This window comes from Apium graveolens, chromosome 9 (assembly GCF_009905375.1).
Source record: "Apium graveolens cultivar Ventura chromosome 9, ASM990537v1, whole genome shotgun sequence".
Taxonomy (NCBI): Eukaryota; Viridiplantae; Streptophyta; class Magnoliopsida; order Apiales; family Apiaceae; genus Apium; species Apium graveolens.
Genome location: NC_133655.1, coordinates 130011208 through 130036360, shown reverse-complemented (window position 1 = coordinate 130036360; position 25153 = coordinate 130011208). Strand labels below are relative to the sequence as shown.

At 32.6% G+C, this 25153-nt stretch overlaps 2 protein-coding genes across 4 annotated transcripts; one reads left to right on the top strand and one right to left on the bottom strand.

Annotated features, from left to right (window-relative positions):
• The first annotated feature begins 5876 nt into the window (after window positions 1–5876).
• On the top strand, window positions 5877–12184 carry LOC141687230 (protein SAWADEE HOMEODOMAIN HOMOLOG 1). 2 transcript variants are annotated; one of them, XM_074492433.1, is made up of 9 exons: window positions 5877–6010; window positions 6801–6886; window positions 7029–7074; window positions 7155–7338; window positions 7644–7707; window positions 10582–10633; window positions 11169–11312; window positions 11705–11824; window positions 11944–12184. In XM_074492433.1, exons 1-9 carry the CDS (start codon window positions 5975–5977, stop codon window positions 11983–11985), a joined length of 774 nt encoding a protein of 257 aa, XP_074348534.1. In that variant the 5' UTR covers window positions 5877–5974; the 3' UTR covers window positions 11986–12184. The 2 variants fall into 2 exon arrangements, with proteins under 2 accessions (XP_074348534.1, XP_074348535.1); XM_074492434.1 differs by lacking the exon at window positions 5877–6010 and adding an exon at window positions 6093–6228.
• A 559-nt stretch (window positions 12185–12743) lies between these two features.
• LOC141683733 (casein kinase 1-like protein HD16) lies at window positions 12744–21924 on the bottom strand. Of its 2 annotated transcripts, none has more exons than XM_074488485.1 (18): window positions 21834–21924; window positions 21522–21587; window positions 20990–21326; window positions 18989–19111; window positions 18824–18897; window positions 18666–18735; window positions 17882–17937; window positions 17681–17752; window positions 15368–15462; window positions 15203–15269; window positions 14961–15090; window positions 14562–14780; window positions 14310–14452; window positions 13952–14126; window positions 13723–13813; window positions 13486–13643; window positions 13212–13400; window positions 12744–13129 (listed from the first exon to the last, which is right to left on the bottom strand). In XM_074488485.1, the coding sequence occupies exons 3-18, from the start codon at window positions 21323–21325 to the stop codon at window positions 13070–13072; spliced, it is 2058 nt and encodes a 685-aa protein (XP_074344586.1). In that variant the 5' UTR covers window position 21326; window positions 21522–21587; window positions 21834–21924; the 3' UTR covers window positions 12744–13069. The 2 variants fall into 2 exon arrangements, with proteins under 2 accessions (XP_074344586.1, XP_074344587.1); XM_074488486.1 differs by lacking the exon at window positions 21834–21924 and adding an exon at window positions 21696–21768.
• Window positions 21925–25153: the final 3229 nt, after the last annotated feature.

Below are 25153 nucleotides of genomic sequence, written 5' to 3'. Positions count from 1 at the left end.
GTCTAATATGTTTCATGTTTAGTTTTCAGATCTTAACAAACAGGAAATATCAGTACTTACTGGAATCATTACTTACTGGAAGTCAGAACTTAAGGATATCAGGACTTAGATTATCAGAAGATAATATCAGAAGATGGATATCAGAACTTAAGTACTGGAGGACTAACAAAGGAAGGAAGCTGATTTATAGGAAAGAAGATCGAGACTAATACAAAAAGAAGATATGCATCGAAAGACTTAGAGGACTTAAAGGCTTGTATAAGATATCTGATTGATATATTTTAGGAGACAGAATTATATTCCATATCAATTAGAAATTATCTTGTAACTGTGTACTATATAAACACAGACATAGATTTACACTATAGGTGTTACCATTATCGAGAAGATAAAAAATTGTAACCTAGCAGCTCTTGTGATATTTGTTCATCACTGAGAGAGAACAGTTCCATTGTAACAGAGTTTATTATATCGAATATATCTGTCTACTGTTACTTGTGTTCAAAATCGATTTGATTGTATTTTACACTATATTCAACCCCCTTCTACAGTGTTGTGTGACCTAACAGGGGAAGATTGAAAGGATATCTTCGATATTTTATTTATTTTGTTATTTGTACGATTAAACATAAAATTAAGAACACATAGATCCTCTCCATTAGGACATGAATTTAATTGATCCAAATTAAAGTCAAAAAGTCAAACTAGAAAAATCAATTATGTCAAGCATATAAAAGAGATATTCCAGTTTTACAAAATACCAAAATTATATCTATTATGGAATATATCTCTAAAGCAATATGATCAAAGAAGAAATATCAAGATATGACATTTCTTAGATCTATGTTGCAACAGGAATATGGCAACATGCTCAAATAAGGAATATATCAGAAATATTCTTTAGAGGTCTCGTGCTATATCAAAAATATTTTACTCTTCGCTCCAAAATATATCTCTTCATATATATCAAAAGAGTTTTTATTCAAATAGTATTAATATTCATGATTGGAATATTAATATCAAGTTCTGCAACTCATTTCTGTATACTTACAGTAATTTTCTCCCGTTTCGTAAAATCAGCATTTCTCGGAGAAAATTATTCAAAAAATACTCAAACACATTTTCTGTCATCCAAATATATTTTTGAAGGGTTTTTAGCACATAAACGCAACGAAAATATAAATTTAAATCTTAAAAAAAATCGAAACCCTTTGCAGGATCCATGCGAAAAATAATATTTAATTCGTAGTTCAGTATGTTTACTTTAAGAAACTTTACATTAATGGAAAGATGGAGGTCTTTAATAGCAATCCAAGAACCACGAGCGGAGATCCTTAGCAGCTGCTCCTCAAGTGTGAAGCACTCCACCGGTATCCACCAAGAAAATGATGTAATGGAGAAGGAGGAGGTGGAGAGAATTAGGGTTTTGTAAAATTTTTAGGTTGAGGCAAAAATATGGTTTATAATAGTATATTTATAGGCAAAATTTTCAGCTGAAAATTTTCCCATAAAATATTATTATTATTAACCCTTTATTATTCTCATTAATAATTAAAACACCTTTTAATTATTAATCCTTTTTCTAAACACTTTAGAGTTAATTCTCTCTCTTGATTTAATTTCTAAAAATTAAATTCTTAATTAATAATATTAAGAACCTTTTCTTAATTAATTTATAATCAATTAAATCTCATTTAATCAATTATTAAATTTTTCAATTAAATATTTATTTCATAAATAGATAATTATCAGCCATTATTAATTAATTCCTCCACCATTTAAATCATTCTCTTTTATGGTGTGACCCTGTAGGTTCAATATTAAGCCGGTAGTAGAAATAAATAATAATAAAACTATTTTATCATTATTTATATAAATTCTCTAATTCATTAAATATGATTAATTAATTAATCATATTTATTCTACATCGTGAGGGATACTTCTCAGCATATCACGACTATCCGGATAATACGAATTCACTGCTTAGAATACCAAGAACCTATTCAGTGAGTAGTTACTGTACAATTAATTCCTTCTACCCTGCAATGTCAAGATTAAATATAAGACATGGAACTTGTGTCAAGCCTATCTTATTTAATCACTTGCTTTCCTATTCACTATGCTTAGTTCTATTTAATGTAAATTAGAAACTTCTTTCTAATTTCATTCACCCTGGCCAGAGATTCCTGAACTAACATAAGTGGATCAGCATTGAACATTCTCTTCCTTCACTGGAAGGGGTAGATCCTTTATTGATCATACACTATCTTCGTGTACAAATTCATATACCCAGTAGAGCCCTTATAATTGTCTCTTGAGACTAATAACTAAACCCAAGCATAGTTCAGTGTACACAAGATGACTATGATGATCTCAAGTCTAAGGATACTTGTACAACTATCACTATGTGAACAACTGCTGACACGTGAGTGAACTCCATCAGTTGTTCAGCTGTGTGAGTCATGTTCAGTGAACTTATTCTATAATAAGCACCTACATACTAGCTATAGTGTCATCACACAAATGTCTATGAGAACAGACATCTTTCATAATGAAGGAAATATAGTATGTACCGATCTTTGCAGATTATTAATTACCAGTTAGTAATCCTACGACCAGGAACTATTTAAATTTAGAGTTATCATCTTTTAGGCCTCATTATTATGATCACATCACATATAAATTGCATAACCACTCGGTAAAGTTTTAAAAAGGGATAAATTATTCTAAAACACCATAACAATTTTTAAATTGATAATTAATCTATTCAACCCCCTTCTTGCTTAAAATAGTCCTCTTACGGGACCTTACAAATTTAGATCAAGAACTCTTGTATTCTCTCAAGATAGAAGTTAAGCTCTTTATCAACAAAGAGCCTAGAATTTTTTTATTAAAACATTCTTAATTTTAATATAAAATTAAGTGAGTTTTGAAAAGATATGTGTTCTTCATCATTGCATGTTTAATTTTTGCATGAACACATTTTACTAAAACAATTGATTTACTTAATTATTACCCCCTCCGTGTGTAATTCATTACCTAACACCTTACTTAATTATTCTAATTCTAATTGGTGTTGATGTTGGTTAGTCAGTTCTAATTTTAATTGATATTAAAGTCAGACTCCTCCACCAATTCAAATTCTATTTTATATCAAATTCTATATCACTATAATTGATATTAAAGTCAACTTCTTCTACCAATTTAAATCAACTTCTTCTACCAATTTAAATTTTATTTCATTCTATACAATATTATAATAGACGAAACATTAAAAGTTTGGTAGTCGGTCAGTCGGTACTTACTTAAATTACTTATCTACCATTACTTAACTATTCTAATTTTAATTGGTGTTGGTGTTGGTTAGTCAATTCTAATTTTAATTAATATTAAAGTCAGACTCCTACATCAATTTAAATTCTATTTTATATCAAATTCTATATTACTATATTGATATTAAAGTCAACTTCTTCTACCAATTTAAATCAATTTCTTCTGCCAATTTAAATTTTATTTCATATTGAGTTCTATATTATTCTAATTGATATTTCTCGCTAAAATAAATTTAAGCAAACTAAATGTAATTATTTTGCTTTGGTTGATATAATGGGTCTGGGGCTAAGATCGAATAATAAATACTACTAATCCAGTTTGAAAAATTATACTGTTGAACTTGGAAAAATAAACACAAAATTAAAATTAAAATATAATTTGTCCCACTAAAAAAATAAAATAATATATAGTAATTATCCAGACTAAAACAAAATTATCTTATAAATCTGAATTTCAAAAAAAATAAAATAAAATTAAAAATAATAAGTTGGAGGCCTCAGGCTAAATAAAATAATATAAACAATTGAATCGGGATAAATCAAGTTAATATGAGAGTAAGGATAATTCTTATCATGTAGATCTTAATTAATGATTAACTATTAATTAAAATTAGTAATATTATCTTTTTCAAATAGTTTTTATAGTTAATCAATTAAGTAATAACTCGCTAAAATATTTTTTTTAAGGTCCTAGGAGACATTGTATTTTTATAATGAATAAGATAATAAACTCACTATAGTAACATTTTTTTCTCGTACCATATTACTTTAAATAGGGTAAATATTCTAAAAAAGTTTGAACATTTACATGTATTAATATAATTATCATAAAGTTATATTATTTAAAATTCTAAATCTGTACTATATTATAATAGACGAAACATTAAAAGTTTGGTAATTAATCGGTTGATACTTGCTTAAATTACTTATCTACCCTTACTTAATTATTTTAATTCTAATTGGTGTTGGTTAGTCAATTTTAATTTTAATTCATATTAAAGTCAGACTCCTATACCAATTTAAATTCTATTTTATATCAAATTTTATATTACTGTAATTGATATTAAAGTCAAATTTTTCTACCAATTTAAATTTTATTTCATATTGAGTTCTATACTATTCTAAGTGATATTTCTCTCTAAAATAAATTTAATTAAACTAAATGTAACTATTTGGCTTTGGTTACTATAATTGGTCTCGGGTTAAGACATAATAATAAATACTACTAATCCGGTTTGAAAAATTATACTATTGAAATTGGAAAAATAAAATAATATATATTATTCTTCCATGAAAAATATATTATACAAAAAAACACAAAATTAAAATTAAAATATAATTTGTCCCACTAAAATTAAGATAATATATACTAATTATCTACGCTAAAACAAAATTATCTTATAAATCTGAATTTCAAAAAATTAAAATTAAATTAAAAATAATAAGTTGGATTTTATCGGTGTGATAGGCCTCATGCTAAATAAAATAATATAAACCACTGAATCTTGGGATAAATCAAGTTAATATCAGATTAAGAATAATTCTTATCATATAGATGCAAATTAAAGATTAACTTTTAATTAAGACATAATTACTATTTTTTTAAACAAACATAGAATTATTAATAAAATTATATGGTTCAATTAGTAATATATTTTCTTTCAAATAGCTCTTATAGTTAATCATTAAGTAATAACTCGCCAAATAATTTCTTTTTAAGGTCCTCAGAGACATTGTATTTTTACTATGAATAAAATAATAAACTCACTATAGTGACATTTTTTTAGGTACCAAGGCTATTACGTTAAATAGGTTTAAATGTTCTAAAAAATTATGAACATTTACATGTATTAATATAATTATCATAAAGTCAAATATTTAAAATTTTAAATGAAAAAATGTAAGAATTTAACTCAAAATAAATTTTAAAAAAACTATATAATATAAAAAAAGATGTGTGATTCGTGCATGGCACGGATTTTAAGCCAGTATCTAATATGTTAATAGTAGTATTCATTATTTACATAAATTTTCAGGATATAATTGGCCACTTGAATTATGTTATCGTGATTTATTTTATAAGTAGTGTTTACGAGAAAATATGATAAAGTAGGAACAATAAAGAATCTAAAAACCAGTATAATCTGGTGACTAAAAAAGAAAGAGAAATTATAAAAAAATATTAAATTTTTAAAGTTTTTTTTTGCAATTTAATTATTTTCTGAAAATTTATAGAAAATATCGTACAATCAAAAGCAGTCAAAATCAAACATATATTCAACTAGTTGAATCCAGAATTTTTTTAGTTGCATTTAATGTTGTATGAAATTTCCGAATCTCGTCAAAGTTCACATTTAATTGAATAAAGTTGCCAAAATTATTATATTTTTTCAAAAAAAAAGAAGAGAGAGATAAAAATAATATTTTTACAAACTTTAGAATGATATTGGGCTTTACCAAAGAAGAACAAGGCTACAGACTTTTTACAGGACATGTACTTTTAGACTCAAATTTAGTACTTGTAACAATTAGTACAGTAAAGTAGTGACTTCACTGACTCGCTCACTAAAATATAGTAACTGTAGGAGAGTTTAGAGGAAAGGGAGGCGTAATTATCTGAAACAAACGAGAATCCCCTAAAAATGGAGACTGAAGCTCCTGAGTTCACTCTTGCTGAGGTTACCTTTTTTTTTTTTTTTCTTATTCCCCCCTCTCCATTTAATGCCCTCATTATCTTTTACTTATTAGTAATATTCACCATTAACACTCAATTTATACTTGGGATTTCACCCTTTACAATTCTACATTTCATTTCTCTTATTTATAAATGCTATCAGATTGTCAGCTTCTTTTCTTTCTTTCTTAATGCCCTATTAATTCTTTGCCAGATTATTATGTAACCCCCCCCCTTTAAATAAATACAAAGTTTCATCTTTCATCATTAATATGTTTGTTGTTCATTTTTGTTTGTTTGTTAATTTTGGGTGGGGAAGATGATGCCTTGGGCTAGGACTGGCAATTTCGGGTTTCGGTTGTGTTTGTGAACATGTCGATTTTGTGTCTAAAATTTGATGTACATGCATATAATAAGCTTAAAGGGTGAAACAGAGTCAATTAGGTCGTGTTTCGATTAATTGAATTGTGTCCGGGGTGTCAATTTTGGATTTTGTCCTTGTATACCGTGTTGATGTTAAGTCGGGTCGAAGTTGTCTTCAGGTTGTGTCACATTGCTATCCCCTAGCCTTGACGCTAGGTTATCCATGATCATGCCCTTCTTTAATATATAGAGGCCAATTTGATTACAAAGTTCTTTTTTTAGTGCATGTATGCTGATCAATTCATTTTAAGTTGTTGGCTAAAATTATTAATCTTATACTGGTTGGAGTTTTTGTAACATTTTATTTATGTTTTGTTCTGTAATGCGTATGTTTAGTCAATATTATAGTGATCGGCTTCACATGTTGATAGGTACTGGAAATGGAAAGCGTGTATAAGGAAAAAGGTGAGGAATCATTGAGTGAGAAATGTTGTCAAGAACTTGCTACCAAATTTAGGTAAACTCCAGCACCTGATCACAAAATGATGAGTACTCACATTAAAGCTAATGACCCTTTAAACATATTTTTGCTTATGAAATTATTACCTATTTACAACTCTTTTTTGTTATACTTCTGTGTTCTGAATATGTTTGTACAGTTCCTCAGCTCATCGTATTGGAAAGGCATCCATACAGTGTAAACAGGTTTGTTTTTCTATTTCCCCTCTCAAACTGGACACATGTCTCTGTGTGACTGCTGAGTACTCTTGATTACTATAATGTAGGTTGAAAGCTGGTTCGACGAGAAACATAACAGAATGGCAGCAAAAGACACTCAACATACTTCCTTTAAAGCATTTGTGTCTTCTTTAAGAAACAAAGCTTCTGGAAGCTTTTTACCTGCTACTTCTGGACAAGTTGTTCCTCTAACTGATACTAGTAGTCGTAGAACTCCTAACAAGTCCAAAGGTTCGGGTTCATTTTTTGCTTACTCTGGTTTTATAGAGATTAATTTGATGAACTAAAAATTCAAAGCACATTTGTGGGTCTCATCTGTCATCTAGCCCATGACCATGTACAGGTTCCTCTTTGTTTGTCAATTAGCTATAAGTTTATTTCCTTTAACATGAAATAGGATGAAACTTTCCTCTTTGTTGAGGTTATGTGTATAGCTTGATCAGAAGTTCAGAACTTCAGCAATACTTTTGTGATTTATGAAACTGTAGTTTTCTAGTTATTTCAATTAATTCAGTATCACGGTTAATTTTCTGCAGCTGAAAGGGTGGCCGAACTTTCAGATTTGCGATATGAAGCCCTGTCTGCAAAAGATGGTGCTTGGTGAGCAATGAAAAATAGTTCTATAATACTCCCTCCATCCCCTTTTATTTGTACTTTAACTTTTTGATGCACATTTTAAGGTGTAAAAATATAATACTTACACATATTTAAATTCTAATTTTTATATCAAATTAAAATTTAATATATATATTTTTTATTTGATATTAAAGTTGTAAAATAATATAATATACAAAGACCTATTATATACACTTCAAATGCGTGTCAAAAGTCAAAGTGACGACTAAAAGTAGAGGAAGGGAGTATTTCATTTATCCTTTTACAATAGTTACAGTATAATGTGATGGTATATTAACAAATAAGGTGAAGGTTGTTTTATGAGTGTAAAATCTGTAATAAAAACTATAATGAAACATTCATGCATGCTTTTCAAATAGTACAACTACATATGTTGTGTTTGTTTCGGTGATCCAAATTTGGAGGGAAAGGAACGACATTTGTACTATTTTATGGGTATATGTTTTTAGTTTTAATTCTTTCCTACGTACCACTTATATTCAATATAAACTAGAGCTCAAACCTCCCAATTTGAAAATGAATGCCCCATAGTCCATTCTCCTCGCTATCTTCATCATAGTAATTTGCATCACTCCATTATTGTTCACTCTTTCCTCTTACATCCTTTCCATATAAATTTTGCTCACAAGTTTTCATTACATTTCTTCCCTTTCCCTTTCGTCCAATTTAAAAAAGCAATAATATGCATACAAAATCCAGTTTCTAGTGTTACTTTTTGTTATTAATCATAGTCAGGATCAGGGCTTTTGCCTTTTGCTATATATATGCTAGATATTTGTATGTATATGATTCCCGGTTTAATAGATTTCAGGCACTAAAAAATTGGGTTTTAAGTAGACCTGGCAATTCGTTCGTGTCGTATACTTTCGTGTCGTGTATTTTCGTGTTTCGTGTACTTGAATGCCTAACACAAAACGAACATGTTTAGCGTTCGTGTACATTCATGTTCGTTATTTTCGTTTCGTGTCGTGTATGTCGTGTTAATTGAATATTAATATATATTAAATGTAATATTAATATAAATTAAAATATAAGATTTTTAGGTAACAAAATATAAAATATATGAAAAAAATATATTTAGATCTCAATTCAATACCATATAATGAAATTAAATAATATTTTAAGAATAAATATGCATACATTTATTATAATTCTACATATATTTATAAAAAATATTAAAATTTAATTATAATATTTATTTATGTCGTATACTTCGTGTCATGTCGTGTACTTGAATGTTAAATACAAAATCGACACTAAATCTCGACCGTATACTTTTGTGTTCGTGTATTTTCGTGTCGTGTACTAAAAATGCAAACACAAATACTAAATTTTCGTGTCGTGTAAGTCGTGTCGTGTCCAAAATTGTCGGGTCTAGTTTTAAGACTTTAGTTATATGGTACACATTTGCATGAACGTATGCGATTTTTTGTTGTAATTTTTCTCCTTTGCTAAGCCTTAGTTGAGCAAACATGTTGCATGGAAGCCACGAACTTGCCTAGGTTAGGTAAAAATAAGTGGGAAGTGGGAAACTTGATTTAAGACACAATAGTGTTGATGTTAAAGATGAGGCTAAACTTTGCGAGAGAAGAGAGTATACATGATTAATCACATTAAGTGTTAGGTAATTCTAAGCCAAATAAAAGGTATGCACCAATTCTGACTAGGAACGGAAAGAATTTAAAAGGTTTCCTTTTCTTATTATTAAATAGTTTAATCCTGTTTAGTGTGTGGAAATTAGTTTATTTACACATAACTTTTAAAAGAGGCTAATAGTTTGTCAATATGTAGTATAATAAGCCCAATTGTTATTGGGGTATTGTCCATTAGGTTATATTTTATTCTATATATATAATGATATAATCCCAGTTATAATTATCTTCATTACATTCAAAATTATCTTGCGCATAATATCGGTTCTTGTAATTATATTGGTTGACTGATTAGGTTGCGATTTGATCACCCAATAATGTTTAATCTTTGCTTTTGCCATCTTGTCTCATGGTTATACTTCATGCATAATTAGGTCTTTGTAATGATTATGTCTCCTGAGTCGGAGTCTGTCACTTAAATGCGGTTTACCTTGGTTCACGTGATTTGCAGGCTACTGCGTGAGTCCGTAGGATTTACCCAGTGCGGGTAGCGGCTGCGGGTTACCTACGATTAAAAAAAAAGAAAAAAAAAAAAGGGATTTAGAAATATTTGGTAGAATTTTGGTAAATAGCAAACTGAAAACTGGGAGCTGATTAGGCATTTTACTGATCAAGAGTACCAAGAATGCATAATCACGGTGCCTCACATATGTTATGTATCTTGACTCTTGAGGAGCTGCTCCTATCCCAGTACAAATCAATGGTCAGCATGAATATTTTCTTGTAAAGAATAAAACGAGAGCACCATATTTTGAAACTGCATAACGTTTGACACCAATGGCCCCTCCATTCACCTTCTCATAAAGTTTTTGTATTATAATTCGTCCGTCCCAACAGAATGTTAACACTTTTCTTATTGGGATTACCCATCCAGTTAACATTTCCTTAAATAGCATATTTTTGTTTACTTATTCAAGTCGGTGTCACCAACCTAACCAATTTTTCTTCTCTTTCCTTTACCTTTCTTAATTTCTGTGCCCCATCCAATTGGCACCCAAATGTTGACAATTGGGGGGGTGGAGGGAGTACGTTAATACAATATGAATGTCAAATTTAAACGAAATCAGACCCATAATTTAATACATACATAGAGGCTTAAAAACAATGTCAATTGTTGGTTTGTTGCGAAAGCAATTATAAAAGTAGGAAGTTTTGCACCTTTAGCTGACTACAATTGCTTTTCCAGGTTCGATGTGGCCTCATTCCTCAACTATAGAGTTCTTTATTCAGGAGAGATTGTAAGATCATCCTTCTATCATCATATTCTTTTTCTTTAATTATGTTTATTTAGCCTTATAGAATCACATCTGTTTTGACAAATAAAAATGCAGTATTTAGTGTCTTCTGCAGTGAAGTGGTCCATTATATATAGGCTTCTAGTGATGTTAAATAAGAACATAAAACTAATAGCTAATAATATGCATCGACAACTACATTACTTTTCTACCTAGTTGCTGTTTGTACGTGAGGTTCTTATGGTTGAGATGAGAAGTACCACTGTATCTGCTAAGGCTTCCTTAATTTTATTTGAAAATATTCTTAGTTATATTACTATCTGATTTAAGGGAAGTCACATGATCTCTACTTTCAATATCAAAAATTGTAATTTTAAAAACTGGATATGCCTTGTGATAATTTTTCTGGTAAACACTCTTGTATCGTTTTAAATCTGAATATAGTAATATAAAATCATCTAGAGAATGGACGTGTAACTGATCATAATATGATGAAATGTCTGTTAAACAATCTTAGTAGCATCTGTTAATATTTCAGGAAGTTCGTGTCCGATTTTCTGGCTTTAATCATGATGAAGACGAATGGGTAAATATGAGAAAATCAGTACGTGAGCGTTCAATTCCTCTGGAACCTTCTGAATGTGACAAAATTAAAGTTGGAGATCTTGTCCTATGCTACAGGGTATGCTTCAATCTATTACTAGCTTGACATTGTTTAAATGCTTTCATTATATAGTAAGTAGTCCACCTGCATAGAAAGATAGTTCCATTGGACGATGTTCGTTATACATATTCGATGAACATATCTACTCTAGTCTCGGCAAAGACTTTCCTAGCTATAGAAAAGAATATTAGTCACTGATAAGATATAATCTTTTTACGCATTGTTATGTCACCGTAGAACCTCAAAGGCATTCTAATCGGTCTGACATGATCCATTTCATGCATCACATGTTGCTTTATAGTGTTAAATTAGCTGCAGCATTAATGCATCCATAGTTTATACTACTGCTTCACTGGCTGAATTGTTTCCCAATCTTAGAGAGTTTAATCTCGATGTTATGTAAAATTTAGGCAAATGCTGATCATGCATTGTACAGTGATGCACACATCTTGGAAATTGAAAGAAATATACATGATGCAGAGGCCTGCAATTGCATCTTCTTAGTCAGATTTGATTATGACAATACAGAGGTTCGCAGAATGACTTAAAATTTAGAAGTTGAATTACCCCTTTTAACTGTCTAATATTTGCAAGATTCCACTATTAGCTCCAAAATAATTGTTTATTCTATACATTTTCTGTTTGGCAGGCAAAGGTAGATCTGACTCAGGTTTGTTGCAGGCCAACTTAGGGGGTAATTTCATATAACTGAACAAAAAATATCAAACCAAATTCATGGTTTGATGGTGTCTGAGAATTTTCCTGTAACCTGCAACGGTCAAGTGACATCCAAACTGTAGCAACTCAGATAACTTTTTTGTTTCTAGTTTTACCGCATCTGTTCGTTACTGCTTTGTTTCACTATTTAATATATCTTATTTTATGGTTTATGAGAGAAACCGCGATCAACTTAGTAGGGAACCAGACAACGTTGAGCACTGCACTACAAAGGCCATAACTCTAAATCTGTATTATTATAATATAATAGACATTTCAAATGAAATAATATATGATCCTCTTCACAGTAAACAATAGCAAAAGCATTACCAAGCAACATTCCACCTGAAAACAAGATCTCCCCCGTATAGGATGAAACACCTGTTTCTTTGTAGAAAAGTGTTCCTTAATACCCCAATCAGAACTACAACTGATTACAGCATCGCCATTTTTCAGTGTTAATTTAAGAAAATCTCCATTTTGTAGTATTCCACTCTTCAGTCAATATAGGAGACAACGGAAGCAGATCCTACTTATCAAAACCGTACACGTTTCAAGTTAAAACGTCGATTAGAATGCGAATACTGAAGTAGTGTTTTGTTTCGGTTAGAAGCTTAGCTGGTTTTTTTATTTAAAATATCCAATATTGAAGAATTGATGGATCACGGAGTAAAACCATGAACTTGATCATGATAACTTGCCTCGTGTACTGTGCAGTAACACAAATAACAGAGATGGAATAATTCTAATAAAAACAATTTTTTATGGGTAAAAAGACTTTGCTTGCATGTATATATCATAAAAAAGGAAGAACATTGCAAGAATCTCCAGATGCCGTCTACGAGGCCAACGGAGCCGGACGACTAGTACACAACACTAGAAACTACACTTGCTGTATGTTACCTACAATAGAAAAGTTCCGATACCATCAAAATTTCACTAGACTGAACTCTCCCTTTCAAGATACAAGTTTCGAAGCTTTCAACAAGATTAGCTCCATCTTCCAATTTGATAGTTATCAATATCAACTTCCCACCCCAGGAAAATTTGTTGTTAGGTTATGAAACTGTACGCCCATAACAAATAGACGCAATGTACAGGTTCTTTGCCCACTTATCCTGCAAAAAAACAAACATATTAATATTATTGTGAATGAACAAACTCGCTTACGTGAAGAAAGAAACATGGTTGATTACCAACCTTCACATGTGTACTCGGAAAAGCAGATGTACGCAGGGTCTCCTGTGTTTCATCAGCAGGCTTTCTTCTTGGCACACTTAATACCAATGCAGTTTGATCCCAAGTAGCTGCAGTAGCAGTGATACGATATCCGCCATCCCACCGCCTATGAACACCTTCACTAGGGTAAAGAAAATCTAGTTCAACCACCTGAAGTATAACCATGGTTAGCCTCTGAATACTTAAATTTACTTGGTTATGAACAGCCCAGTAATTGCTCGTAAACTCAACGAACCTGATCTGAGAATCCTGCACCACGAGACATAACTATTCCCCATCTACTCCCAGAGGTGGCCATGGAAGTAACGTAAAATCCCTCCCTCCATTTTTTATTAATCCACTTAAAAGGAAACGAATCACTAACTTTGTAAGACTGCTGCAAATACTGTGTGCCTGAATTCAATCAACAAAAAATTGTTTGATCACTGCAAGCAGCTCACAAAGATCCGACATCTTGAAATGTAATACCAACCTTTCGACATAACCACTAACGAGCTTCCATTGTTAGCCCCTGCTACTGCGCTAATATAGTAATTATTTTCCCATTGCTCTAATATCCATTCCTTCAAGAAACCAAAAAACATGTTGGCTATATTTCATCACTCAAATATTTTAAAAGAATTACTTAAAAAATTATTACATGTGAAAAATAGATACTCTATTGCTTTAGAGTGTATATGTATAATGCTAAATATAATTACCTTGGGAAGAAAATACGGTGACAACTGATAAACCTGGTCACTAAAACCGGTGCCTGCATCCATAATGAGAGCCCACAAGTTCTGACAAGACGCAACACTACTGACAAATAGACCATCTTTGTTTCCCTTTTCAATGTGCTGTGCAAGCCTTACATCCGCAACATTGTAATGATACCTACAGAAAAATAGTGCAGAAGCATCCTGGTTAACAATGTTAGACAAATTTGATATTTCATCCATGCAACCACTGTAAGAAGCTATAATTCTCATGCTAGGAAGACAAATGTTTCTATCGGAAACCAACTTTTCCTACTTGAATACAGTCTGGTAACAACCATATTAAAACTTTGGTGAATACCTTTGCTTCATCGGTCGACGAGCATTATATACACTGATCCACTGGGTTGCTGGCATCCCGATTCGGACCTTCTTCTTCGGTTGATGATCTTCCTCGTTATCTGATGCCAATCGACCTCTCTTATGGCCAACCTGATGTATAAGCTTCATACACAAATAATACACAAAGTGGGGATATAATCAGCTGCTGACAAGGAAAAAAAGCCTTTTGAAAATGAACCCCGTGACAGATGCAAGGAAATGTTAAGATTACCGTCTGAGCTCCATCTGTGTTGATTGGCCTGATGTCTGGATTTGGAGCGATAATCCCATCAAAGAGGGATATGTACTTGGCATAATTAGGCTCCTCATCAAACTTAAGGTTTACCACATATTCTACAAACAATTTAAAAGAATCCGGAATGAAGTTGCAGAGAACTTCAGGTGATGTTCCCATCTTCTTCTTGCAAACAAGGAACCCTTTATTCTCGCCCTACAAAAAACCTAGATGTAAGAGACTTGTATATACATATGCTTAGAAAATAAAAGGATATTGAATCAATGGAAGTATCTATAGCACAACCAGAAAAGGTTATGCCATCCGGGAACATTGTGTAGAAGAAAAAGCAGGAGAGCAATGGATGAAACTACATATAATTGGAAGGAGGCCAACCTGATATCCTTGCCAAGGCAGACGACCACGGAGGAGAAAAATAAGTGTGTAAGCAAGAGATTCTAGATCATCTCTCCTACTAGCAGTTCTGCCCAAATGTGCATGCACACTAGCATAGCGGACTGTCCCCCTGGAAAACGAGAATGCTAATTAGCCACAAAGGTCATGTTTATTACATATTAAACAAATGTACATAAAAAGGTACTAGTTGCCAATTTCTGCAGAACCATAGTATATTATACCTGAAAACATCTGGCCTCTGGTCGTAATCAACATGTCTATTAGTTGAGGCCTCACGCCATCTAGTAGCTAATAGCCAAGAAATTTTTTAGGGAAGTGGAAAACAGAAAAGTGAGATTTTATTACATATATAAAAACAACAGGCTAATAATTTTGAATAGAAGTACCTAAACCAAGATCCACTAAATAGAGTTTCTTTTCTTCCATAGTGCCAGGACGGCCAAGCAAAAAATTCTCTGGTTTTACATCCCCATGCACATACCTGTCAATATTTCTCGCGGATTATTTTTCCACAATTCATGCTATATCTTAATATTGGATTTTCCCATAAGAACTACAAACGATTTAGGAGAATAAATATAGGGACTCTAGAATATAACACATTACTTTTTTGAAACATAACTTTTATGTCTGACATTGGAAACAATCAGAACAGAAAACCTTTAAATGCTATTACAACAAAGAAGATGCAAAATCCCACGTTATAGTAACGGCTGAACCACTAAAGTTGATTGGGGTATGACGCAATGTTAGGTCCAAAAGATACATACACAGGGGGTGAATGTATGTTTTTCGTTTTTCAACAAATAATGCAGCGGATATTGAAACTAAAAACAAAATAAACAAACACAAGTGATTTCTAGGTAAATATGCTTTTATTCAAAGTATAAATACCCGGATGGTTTGCTTACAACTCCAAATACAAATGATTCGAAGCAACAAGTATAAAAAAGAACCAATACAATAAGCTATCAATCTAGGGTTCTTCTGATCACTCTAAACATCTAAAACTCTTACCAAATATTAAAAAATACAATCAAAGAAGCTTTTAATGATGAGAGTATCAGCTTTGCAAGTCTTTAAATGGTGTGAATCAAAAATAGGCATGACCTCTCCTTGTCAAATCAAGATTTTCAAAGTGTTGAGAATATTTTGCAATAGCTTTGCAACATTCAATAATAGAGTGATACAATCCCAATTGCATCTGATTTGATTATATAGCTGGTAGGTAGGCAGGATAGAGAAAGGACATGTGTCTGCTTTACATCCATATATTTGAATTGACAACTTGCATAAGTAAGCCACTTGCGTCCCTGAGAATCATTTCCTTCATTATTTGCGCACAGGAGAGAGAAAATTGCACTTAGAATTATTTCTTTAAGCTTAGTGGCGACTAGAGTAAAAAAGATAGCAATTTGCCTTGAATTTCCCATAAGTTGCGAGTCCTTGATCTCCTTGTAAAGTGACTTGCGACTACGAGGACAAAGTCATTCGTTTCTCTTAAATTCAAGTTAGTAGCGACGAGGAAACCTTGTTTACACCAAAACTGGCGACTACAAGGAGGAGTTGAGAGTTTGCCTTAAAAAAAATCTGACTTGCGAATAAACCCTCCTAATGAAGCTTAGTTGCGAGTGATCCTCTCCTTGAAGAGCTTACTTGCGAGTGAAAAGCTCTCTTAGAACCCTTGGGATGCTAGCCTTGTGGGCCATGGTCACATAGGAGCTCATTCCTTTCCAATTCATTCTATGTTGTGACTTCTATAGCTAGAGGAAAGCTAAGTGGCGAGTTCAAGTAGCTAGGTGGAGATTGTAAGCTTCTCCTTGTGATAGCAACTAAACGCCTTAAAATTATTCCCTTGTATGACCCACTTAATGCCTTAGAATTATTTTGACATGGAAATAATTCTAAGTTACTACCAAGAGTTATAAACATGCACTTCGGGAGATAGTTTCGCTCTAGCTTCTTCCTAGATGCTCCTACTAAATCAAGACCAATTCTTGTACTGAGATATTGAACTGTACTTCAAGGTTATTGCTTCTGATAATCAATAGATTGACCATGGTGACTCCTACTACAAGGTAGTGATCACATTGACTTAGTTTCTATAGAGCATTGCAATCCTTAAGTTGTCCTGTCTTCAAGTCTTCTCTCTTGAGTCTTCGTATAAACCATAAAACCTGCAAATCCAGGTACGAATCCTCACTTAACAATCTTCCTAATGATAGTACTTAGTTTCCTTTCACGAATCACTGACACCTAGTGCAATGGTCTGGTTCACATGTGACTAGTTCCGCTCTCAGACCTTCGCACTATAATCTTTTCAAATCATTGTCAAGTCTTCTACCAGATACAATCAACTTCACATAGAATCCTTGAGGTCTTCACACTGCTTTGAATGACTTCAACCTTATTCCTCCGTTGCCTGAACATGTTAATGAATTTCATACAGATCTCTGTTGACGTCTTCTTCACTGTAGCTATCAGAATCATCATGTATATGCCCAATAAACAATCTGTATTGATTCTAGTGTAATATAGATTATTTCAAGTTCATTATTCTATGTTGAGTTATCCAAACCAGTATTGTTGAGTTATACATACAGCTTCAATATTGCTCAACCCGCAAGTACATAACATATTAAAGAATATTTAAGTATTTTATGATGCACCCAAAGCATTGAGAAAATTAGATAGCTTACCCTTTTGAGTGCACCTTCTCCAAAATTGATATTGCTTCAATGGCAATGCATGCTACCATTTCAGTGGCCATCCTGCAATTTTGATCAAACTAATTTAGTGTAAAATTGTGGATAAAATTCAAACAGTGAAGTAATAGAGTAGCAAAAATTTATAAACTGAACAACTAGGTTCTAACAACTCAAAGCTCCATTATAACATACATCTGGTTGTGACTATTCCAAACATCCCATAAGCTTGGTCCAAGCATATCCATAACCTGTATATAACAAAGTCCGGTGTAACAACTAAACCAACCACAGGGAAACAGAAATGACCTACAGTTACCCTCTCTCCTCTGGAGAGTTCAAGTCTAAACAAAACATTGATGTAATTACGAGTCATATAGCATATATACAAAAAACAATAACTTACGGTGGAGATTACTCTAGCAAAAAACAATAACTTAAGGTCAACTAGTAAATCACTAGGAGATCATCTTTGAGGCTTTGTTTACCTTGTCCATATTAAATATTCGAAAATATTGAGGATAGGAATGATACTCTATTAAACTACCAGCTTTTACATAACCTCGGCCATTCGGAGGAAGATTTAATTGAGTCATATTCTATTATAACAATCCTAAATACTATTTCAATCATTAGAATGACATTTATGATCCTATATAAGTAGAACACATATTAACTACTGGCGCACACACACATATATTATATAATATCTACTACCAGACGTAAACTTGCTCGAGTTCTCTTGGAAAAGTTCATATAACAAAGTTTTATTTTTGCATATAGTATCTTTCTAGTTACTTCCCAAGGAGCTTTATAAAATATAAATTACAATTATCATAAACTACAATCTAAAATAGTTTAGTTACATCCTTTTATGCAATTCATACACCACAACTAACAGCTGCAATAAAATAGAGATTACACAACAAAAGACTTTTAATCAGTGTAATCAGCATGAAAAAAATAAATATTGTCATACCATTATATAATAGTCTTCTTGCTCGCCCTTGAAGTGCACTGTTGGTACACCATGAATGCCACTAAGAGTGCTGTGAAGTAACCAAAGAGTTACCAGTTTGTTCTTGTAAAATGAAATAGTCACGAGAAGAAAGACAAAGATTAATTATGTGATCATACTTGTATACTTGCCACTCAGATGGTGGTCCATAAGGGCATCCTTTGCTGGACCGATGCTCAAACTTCAATGCTACCTGATATATAAGGTAAGGAAGTAACACATTAATTTAAGAAATACAAGTCGAACTGTCGGAGATTAACCAATAGACGGCACACAGAACATACTTCAACAGGACCTCTTTCTTTGTTAAAAATAGACGGTATGCGGCGACCTGCATAAACTTGTCCAAAACCTCCCTTACCAAGCTTTTTCTGTACTCTATATCCCGGGGAACCTCCAACATGAACCTGTGGTAGATAAAACATGTCAGCAAAAAATGTTTGAGATTCTAATCGCAAAACAGGAAGAAATAAATATTGGAAATTATCCATTAGAGATGTTCAACAACCATAGGATATTGGCAAAAAATATTGTCACAAAATTTAAGGAGGTATGGATACAGATTAAAAAGTTTGCACATCAAGACGCAATGCGCCGAAGCTACAAATTTTACGCATTTACTATTTTAGTACATGAAAAAACTAAGCTTAATTTCTGTCTGAAATAACATAATTTTGTCCTTGAAGGATATTAAGAATATTTGATGCCTCATACTCTAAGTTTATGCCAGGTTAACCGTGTGTTCTTGAGTTATATAAAAAGAGAAGAGAAGAAAAAAGTTGAAAGCAGAGGAAGGAATTTTTTTCGAGTTCCCGAGTTTTATTAGGAGGAAGGAGATTGTTGGGATATGGAATACAATATAATACGTGAAATCATGAAAGAGTTTAGGCTTGTCTCTCCGAATCTTTCCACTTTCAGATTGAGGAAATAGGAAGTTTCTTTTATCTTTTGAATTTGGAAAAAATAAGGAATGCAGCTGAAAAAATTTCATAAAATTTATGTCCTTTTTATTCATCTTCTCTCCGAAGTAGATAACGGAAAGCCTCCCAGAAACCCACCATCTAATTATCATCCAAGAGACTTCTTCCTCAAATAAACGTAAGCAACTGCTACAAGAATTAAAGGTAAAGGCATACATATATGACATATCCAACTCTATGATGACATGACTACCTTTTCCTATTCTTGCAACTCCTTTACAAGCACAAGCCATCATAATTCCAAACATAACTTATACTATTTACATGTGATTTTACTTGTCTTCTTAGGTCAAGTTTAAAAATTCTGTTTAAAGAGTTTCTATATACATGTGTCATTACATATCTAACTAAAAATTTGATGTGTTAAAAAACAATTGAAGTTAAAATACAAGAATTATGACACATAGATTTATTTTGTTAGTACAAGATACACACACCCGGAAAAGGATAGGATGTAGTAGGATACTCATAATCACTATATATATTAAGTAGAGAAGGAAATTTCCAACAGAAATTCCCTTTGGTGAACTATTTACTTCTACTGTATCTAATACATGTTGTTGCAAATCCCTTCTGGGTAATCGGCTTGTGATCCAGCCTCGGCCACCTGATCACTATAAAAACTCAATCACTAGATGCGGAGTTGTTATTATGTACATAAAATTTCACAATAATTATATCATTCAATCAATAACCAGAAGAGATAGGAATAGCCCTGTTATATATGTAAAACAGTTACAAGACTTCAAAATGATAACTTTCTTGTAAAAAATCTTAGCACGTGCAATTATGCATGCCAAACATCCTTCACACTTGTCCACCAAAAAAGTGTCAAGACACTTTAACAAACAAGGATGCATCTGGCGCCACAGTAACAATATAGATGATAGTAAAAATACAATGCTCTACCCAAACACCAAAATAAGGTCATACAACATAAAGCTATCTACAACTTCAAAAATCAATCTTTTTGAAACTAAATTGCATGAATATTTGAAGAAGTAATGCACATTTCTCCCCGTTCGAGTCCTGGACAAATTACTACAATAACATAGTCATCATGGGGTAATTAATTAACACCCAAACCAAACTGTAAAAGATCCATTCAAATTTCAAACTCATATTACCATATATAAAACTTAAATTTATATACACCACCTAAGATTTTCAAGTACATACAACATACAAAATCACAAAAGAAAAAGAAAACTATAACAAATCATTGAACCTTTATACATATATGCAATACCTTGTATATAAAATCGTACACGAGGAATTAAAATGTACAGAAAAAAATGTTCTCACCATATCAGGTACTGGAGCGTTGACTCCTTCATCATCACCTGCATTAGCTTTGTCACCACTCTTTCCCCCACTCAACTCATCCATCGGTTTCTCAGCTACCTCCTCCCGTTGAGGTTCTCTTACAGGCTTTCTTCGCTGTGCTACAACAGGTATAGGCGGCTGCGCTGCAACAGCCGCTGTCTCATTAACAGCCGGAGCTGGAGCTGCAGCGGCAGCCGCTGCCCTTCTTCTTCGAGTCCTTGTAGCAATTCCCTCCCCTTGCACAACTGGATTACGATTGTTACCTTGCTGATTCTGCACCTTCTTTGGTCGGCCCCTTCTCACTCCTTCCGGCATCCTTTTAACATAATTAACAAAACCACCCCCATTCAAATCATTAAGAAACACTAACCAATAATCCTCCTATAATCTCAACACTATCCCGAAAAATCAATAATCACAAAACCCGAATAAATCAAATTCCGAAACAAAAAACCAAAACCAACAGATAAACACATTGAAATGTATCTAAACAAACCCTAACAACACTCACCAGTAAATTCAATCTTGAAATTCAAAGAATCACTAAACTCGAATCGATCAAATTACGAAACAAAACCTACAATTAACACGAAAACAATGAATGAATCATCAATCATTAATCAAACCGAATAAAATCACTAAAGGTAACAACTTTATCATCACAGTAAATAATTCATGATCATACAAGGTAAAAAACAAGAATTGCAGTGAAATGAGCATAAATTTACAGTCTTTAATCGCAATTACAATCATTAAATGCATAAAGATCGTTAAAAAGACACACAAAATAAAACGATAGATACAGAGAAAAAAGAGTACTTACAGCGACAGCAATGAAAGTGAGAGCTCTGTGTGTACATATGTTTTGCTGTGTCTATAGATTTGTAATGAAAATAGGTTTAAGGAATATAGGATAATTGTAAATAAATCTGACCGTTGATAATTAGTTTATTCGACGGATGAGAGTTGAAGTTGAAAATACGAAAAATCTGTCCAAAATCGGGCAAATGTATACTGTGGGTAAAATGTGCAATGACCAAAATGGACATGTGATGTAATATGATGTGTACTGTGAGGTGGTGATTGTTTTTGATCCGACGGCATATATTAGTCGATGGAGCGGGGTTTTGACGGCTGTGTTTTCTTGACATGTAGGTGGTTAAAGTAGTGGCGCTGACTATCGTTGTTCGATGTTTGGACTCTTTGTTGACCTTATTTATTTTAATACAAATCTTTTCTAGAAGTGTTAATCGTTTCTGGGTTTTCTAATGTGTACCCAAGAGAACACAATAATTACTAACTCTCATGATTTTAGTGCATTTTGATTGGTCTTCTAATTAAAAATATTTATGGACCCTCCTGCATTTACAACAACTCCATCAATAAAAATCCACCAAACTCATAAAATTTAGTCTTTATTGTGTGCCCTTGGACACACATTAGAAAGACAGATTGTTTTCATAGTTATGAATTACAAACTACTAAATCAATATATCCACCGAGGACTCCCTTAGATATATAGCCGTAGAGAAACGTTATTTAAAAAAATATAAATACATAATTTATTTCATTTTTCATCATGTATAGTTACAAATTTTAATTATCAAATTAAAAATGAAGTTCCACAACTTTTTTATTTAAAAAATCATTGAAATTTGATGAAATAGTTTAAAGTGGTTTTGTTGTAGAATCACAGTAAAATCACACTTACCCAAAATTATTCTAGAGTAGAATCAAATTTAAAATTACTTATTTTTTTCAAATTTCAATTGTTAAACGTTTTATTATATTTAAATATAATTATTATTCTATATTACCACCGAATTTGATAAAATTCTATAATTGATCAAGGGTTCTCTACGGTTCTGGGTTCTCTCTTTAAGAAAGGCTTATATATGTATGTTTAGAAGATATTTAACCCTTCTTTAAAATGCAAATATTGAAAAATATATTTTAAAATGCAAATATTTTAAAATATATTTTTAGGGTTCGTGAGCTACAAGGTTCTATTTGACTGCTCTCGTGTTTCGTGGCTCAATATGCATTCACAAGATGCCTACGTACCTTGCTGTATGTTAAGGATCAAGTCAAAAAATATAGTTCTGATTTGTGGGGTGAGATCCCTTATATAGGCATGAGATGCCTTTGAACTGGATTAGGGTTAGGAGACTTTGTGGACAAGTCTCAGATTTAGAGTGGACTTTGGAGTCCTATAATGCAGGAAATTGATTCCTTGTCCCATGGGGTTTCTTGGAGGTCAATCTCTAAGGAATTGTATCCCTACTTGGATTTCACTTATCAGCTGACTTTACCCATATTAATTAATTACGAAATTAATTAATATTCAGGGTTTTGGGCCCTTTAAAATGGGCTTTATTGACAGTCCAAAGATGAGCATAATTAATGCGATATTAGTTACGCAACCAGGGTTTATTTTACTCCCTATCATTTGCCCCCAACTTATGGGAAATCGTACAAAATTTCGCTGAAATTAAGTTCATTTATTCCCTTACAGGGTATCGTTTTTCAACGTAAAGTGTGGAGCGATCTGTACTTTTATAATGATTTGCCTTAACCGAGGCTTCAGGATATTTTCAGGAATTTTATCTTTTTCCATGCCATTTTTCTTACCTTATCCTTATTTTGAGGAATTTTCTGGTACTTTCTATGATTTTTCCTCACTTTTTCAGGAATATTTTGCCCAAAAATAATTTTTGAAAATTATCTTATAATTTTCTTGATTTTATTGGGATTTTACCTTATTTTTCATAATAGTTTCGACCAGGGTTCATAGCTTGATCGACCAGGTTCATGCTCGAAATCGACCAGGATTCTGGTTGACATTTCGCTACTTTAGCCACCCTGGCCGAGTTGCAATTCGACTAGGATCCTGCTCGAAATCGACTAGGATTCTTGTCGATCTTTGGCTTGTTTGCTTATCCCCGTCGAGCAATCATTCGACGAGAGTTCTGCCCTAAATCGACCAGGATTCTGGTCGAATTTTGGGCTTTTTGTCCACCCTTTTCGAGTTAATATTCTATGAGAGTCCTGCCCTATATCGACCATGACTCTGGTCAATCTTTGGGCTTTTTCACCATCCATGTCGAATGAAGATTCGACCAGGATTTCTCCCTTAATCGATGAGGACTCTGATCGATCTTTAGTCTTTTTTACCATCCATGTCGAATGAAAATTTGACCAGGATTTCTCCCTTAATCGATCAGGACTCTGAATGATCTTTAGTCTTTTTCACCATCCATGTCGAATGAAAATTCTACCAGGATTTCTCCCTTAATCGATCAGAACTCTAATCGATCTTTAGTCTTTTTTACCATCCATGTTGAATAAAAATTTGACCAGGATTTCTCCCTTAATCGATCTGGAGTCTGAACGATCTTTAGTCTTTTTCACCATCCATGTCGAATGAAAATTCGACCAGGATTTCTCCCCTAATAGATTAGGACTCTGATCGATCTTTAAGGTTTATTTTTGTTTCGTTTATCCTTGGAACTTCTAGAATATTCCAGGATCTTCCAGCTTATGGGCTTCCCTTGATGGGCCTCTCCTTACTGGGCCGTTTTTGTTGATTCATCTCCCCTTTGTTGCTATATAAGGCTAGAGGGAGTGGGATTCCTCATTTCACTTTCACTCAAAAAATTTCTCTCAACTCTCTCTCAACTCTCCCTTTACTACGGCGATTTCCGGCGCTCCTTTCCACCGTTGCTCCACCATCTTCAACCTTTTTCTGCACTTCAAGCCTCCTTCCCAAGCACTTCAATGGCGGATCGCGACCTTGTTAGGCTGGCCAAGATGAACACTTCTAAACGAGTTACCCTCATTCAAATCCGTTATTCGTATACATCTTTAATTGACATGATTAACACTAGGGGGATGAATATCCTTCACTTGCTGAGTTAGATTCTTATAACCACGACAACACCTTTCACGAACTATGTTAGATATATTTGATAATGTCATGTGTAATATGATTTGTGTTTAGTTTTCAGATCTTACCTTACAGGACAAATTAATACTTAACTGGAAATCAACACTTATACTGAAGACAAAACTTAAGATATCAGAACTTAAATTATCAGAACTTAAGGTTCATAAGATATTTATCAGGAGATAATATCAGAACTT

What these genes read in the sequence shown, in the direction of transcription:
- LOC141687230 (XM_074492433.1), top strand. Translation starts at nt 5,975, where the DNA reads ATGGAGACTGAAGCTCCTGAGTTCACTCTTGCTGAG. An exon ending in AACTCCTAACAAGTCCAAAG is followed by an intron (nt 7,339 to 7,643) that starts GTTCGGGTTCAT and finishes AATTTTCTGCAG; the next exon opens with CTGAAAGGGTGGCCGAACTT. An exon ending in TTCTTTATTCAGGAGAGATT is followed by an intron (nt 10,634 to 11,168) that starts GTAAGATCATCC and finishes TTAATATTTCAG; the next exon opens with GAAGTTCGTGTCCGATTTTC.
- LOC141683733 (XM_074488485.1), bottom strand. Translation starts at nt 21,325, where the DNA reads ATGCCGGAAGGAGTGAGAAGGGGCCGACCAAAGAAGGTGCAGAATCAG. An exon ending in TTTAGTGGATCTTGGTTTAG is followed by an intron (nt 15,270 to 15,367) that starts GTACTTCTATTC and finishes CTTGGCTATTAG; the next exon opens with CTACTAGATGGCGTGAGGCC. An exon ending in CACCGTATTTTCTTCCCAAG is followed by an intron (nt 13,814 to 13,951) that starts GTAATTATATTT and finishes GGTTTCTTGAAG; the next exon opens with GAATGGATATTAGAGCAATG.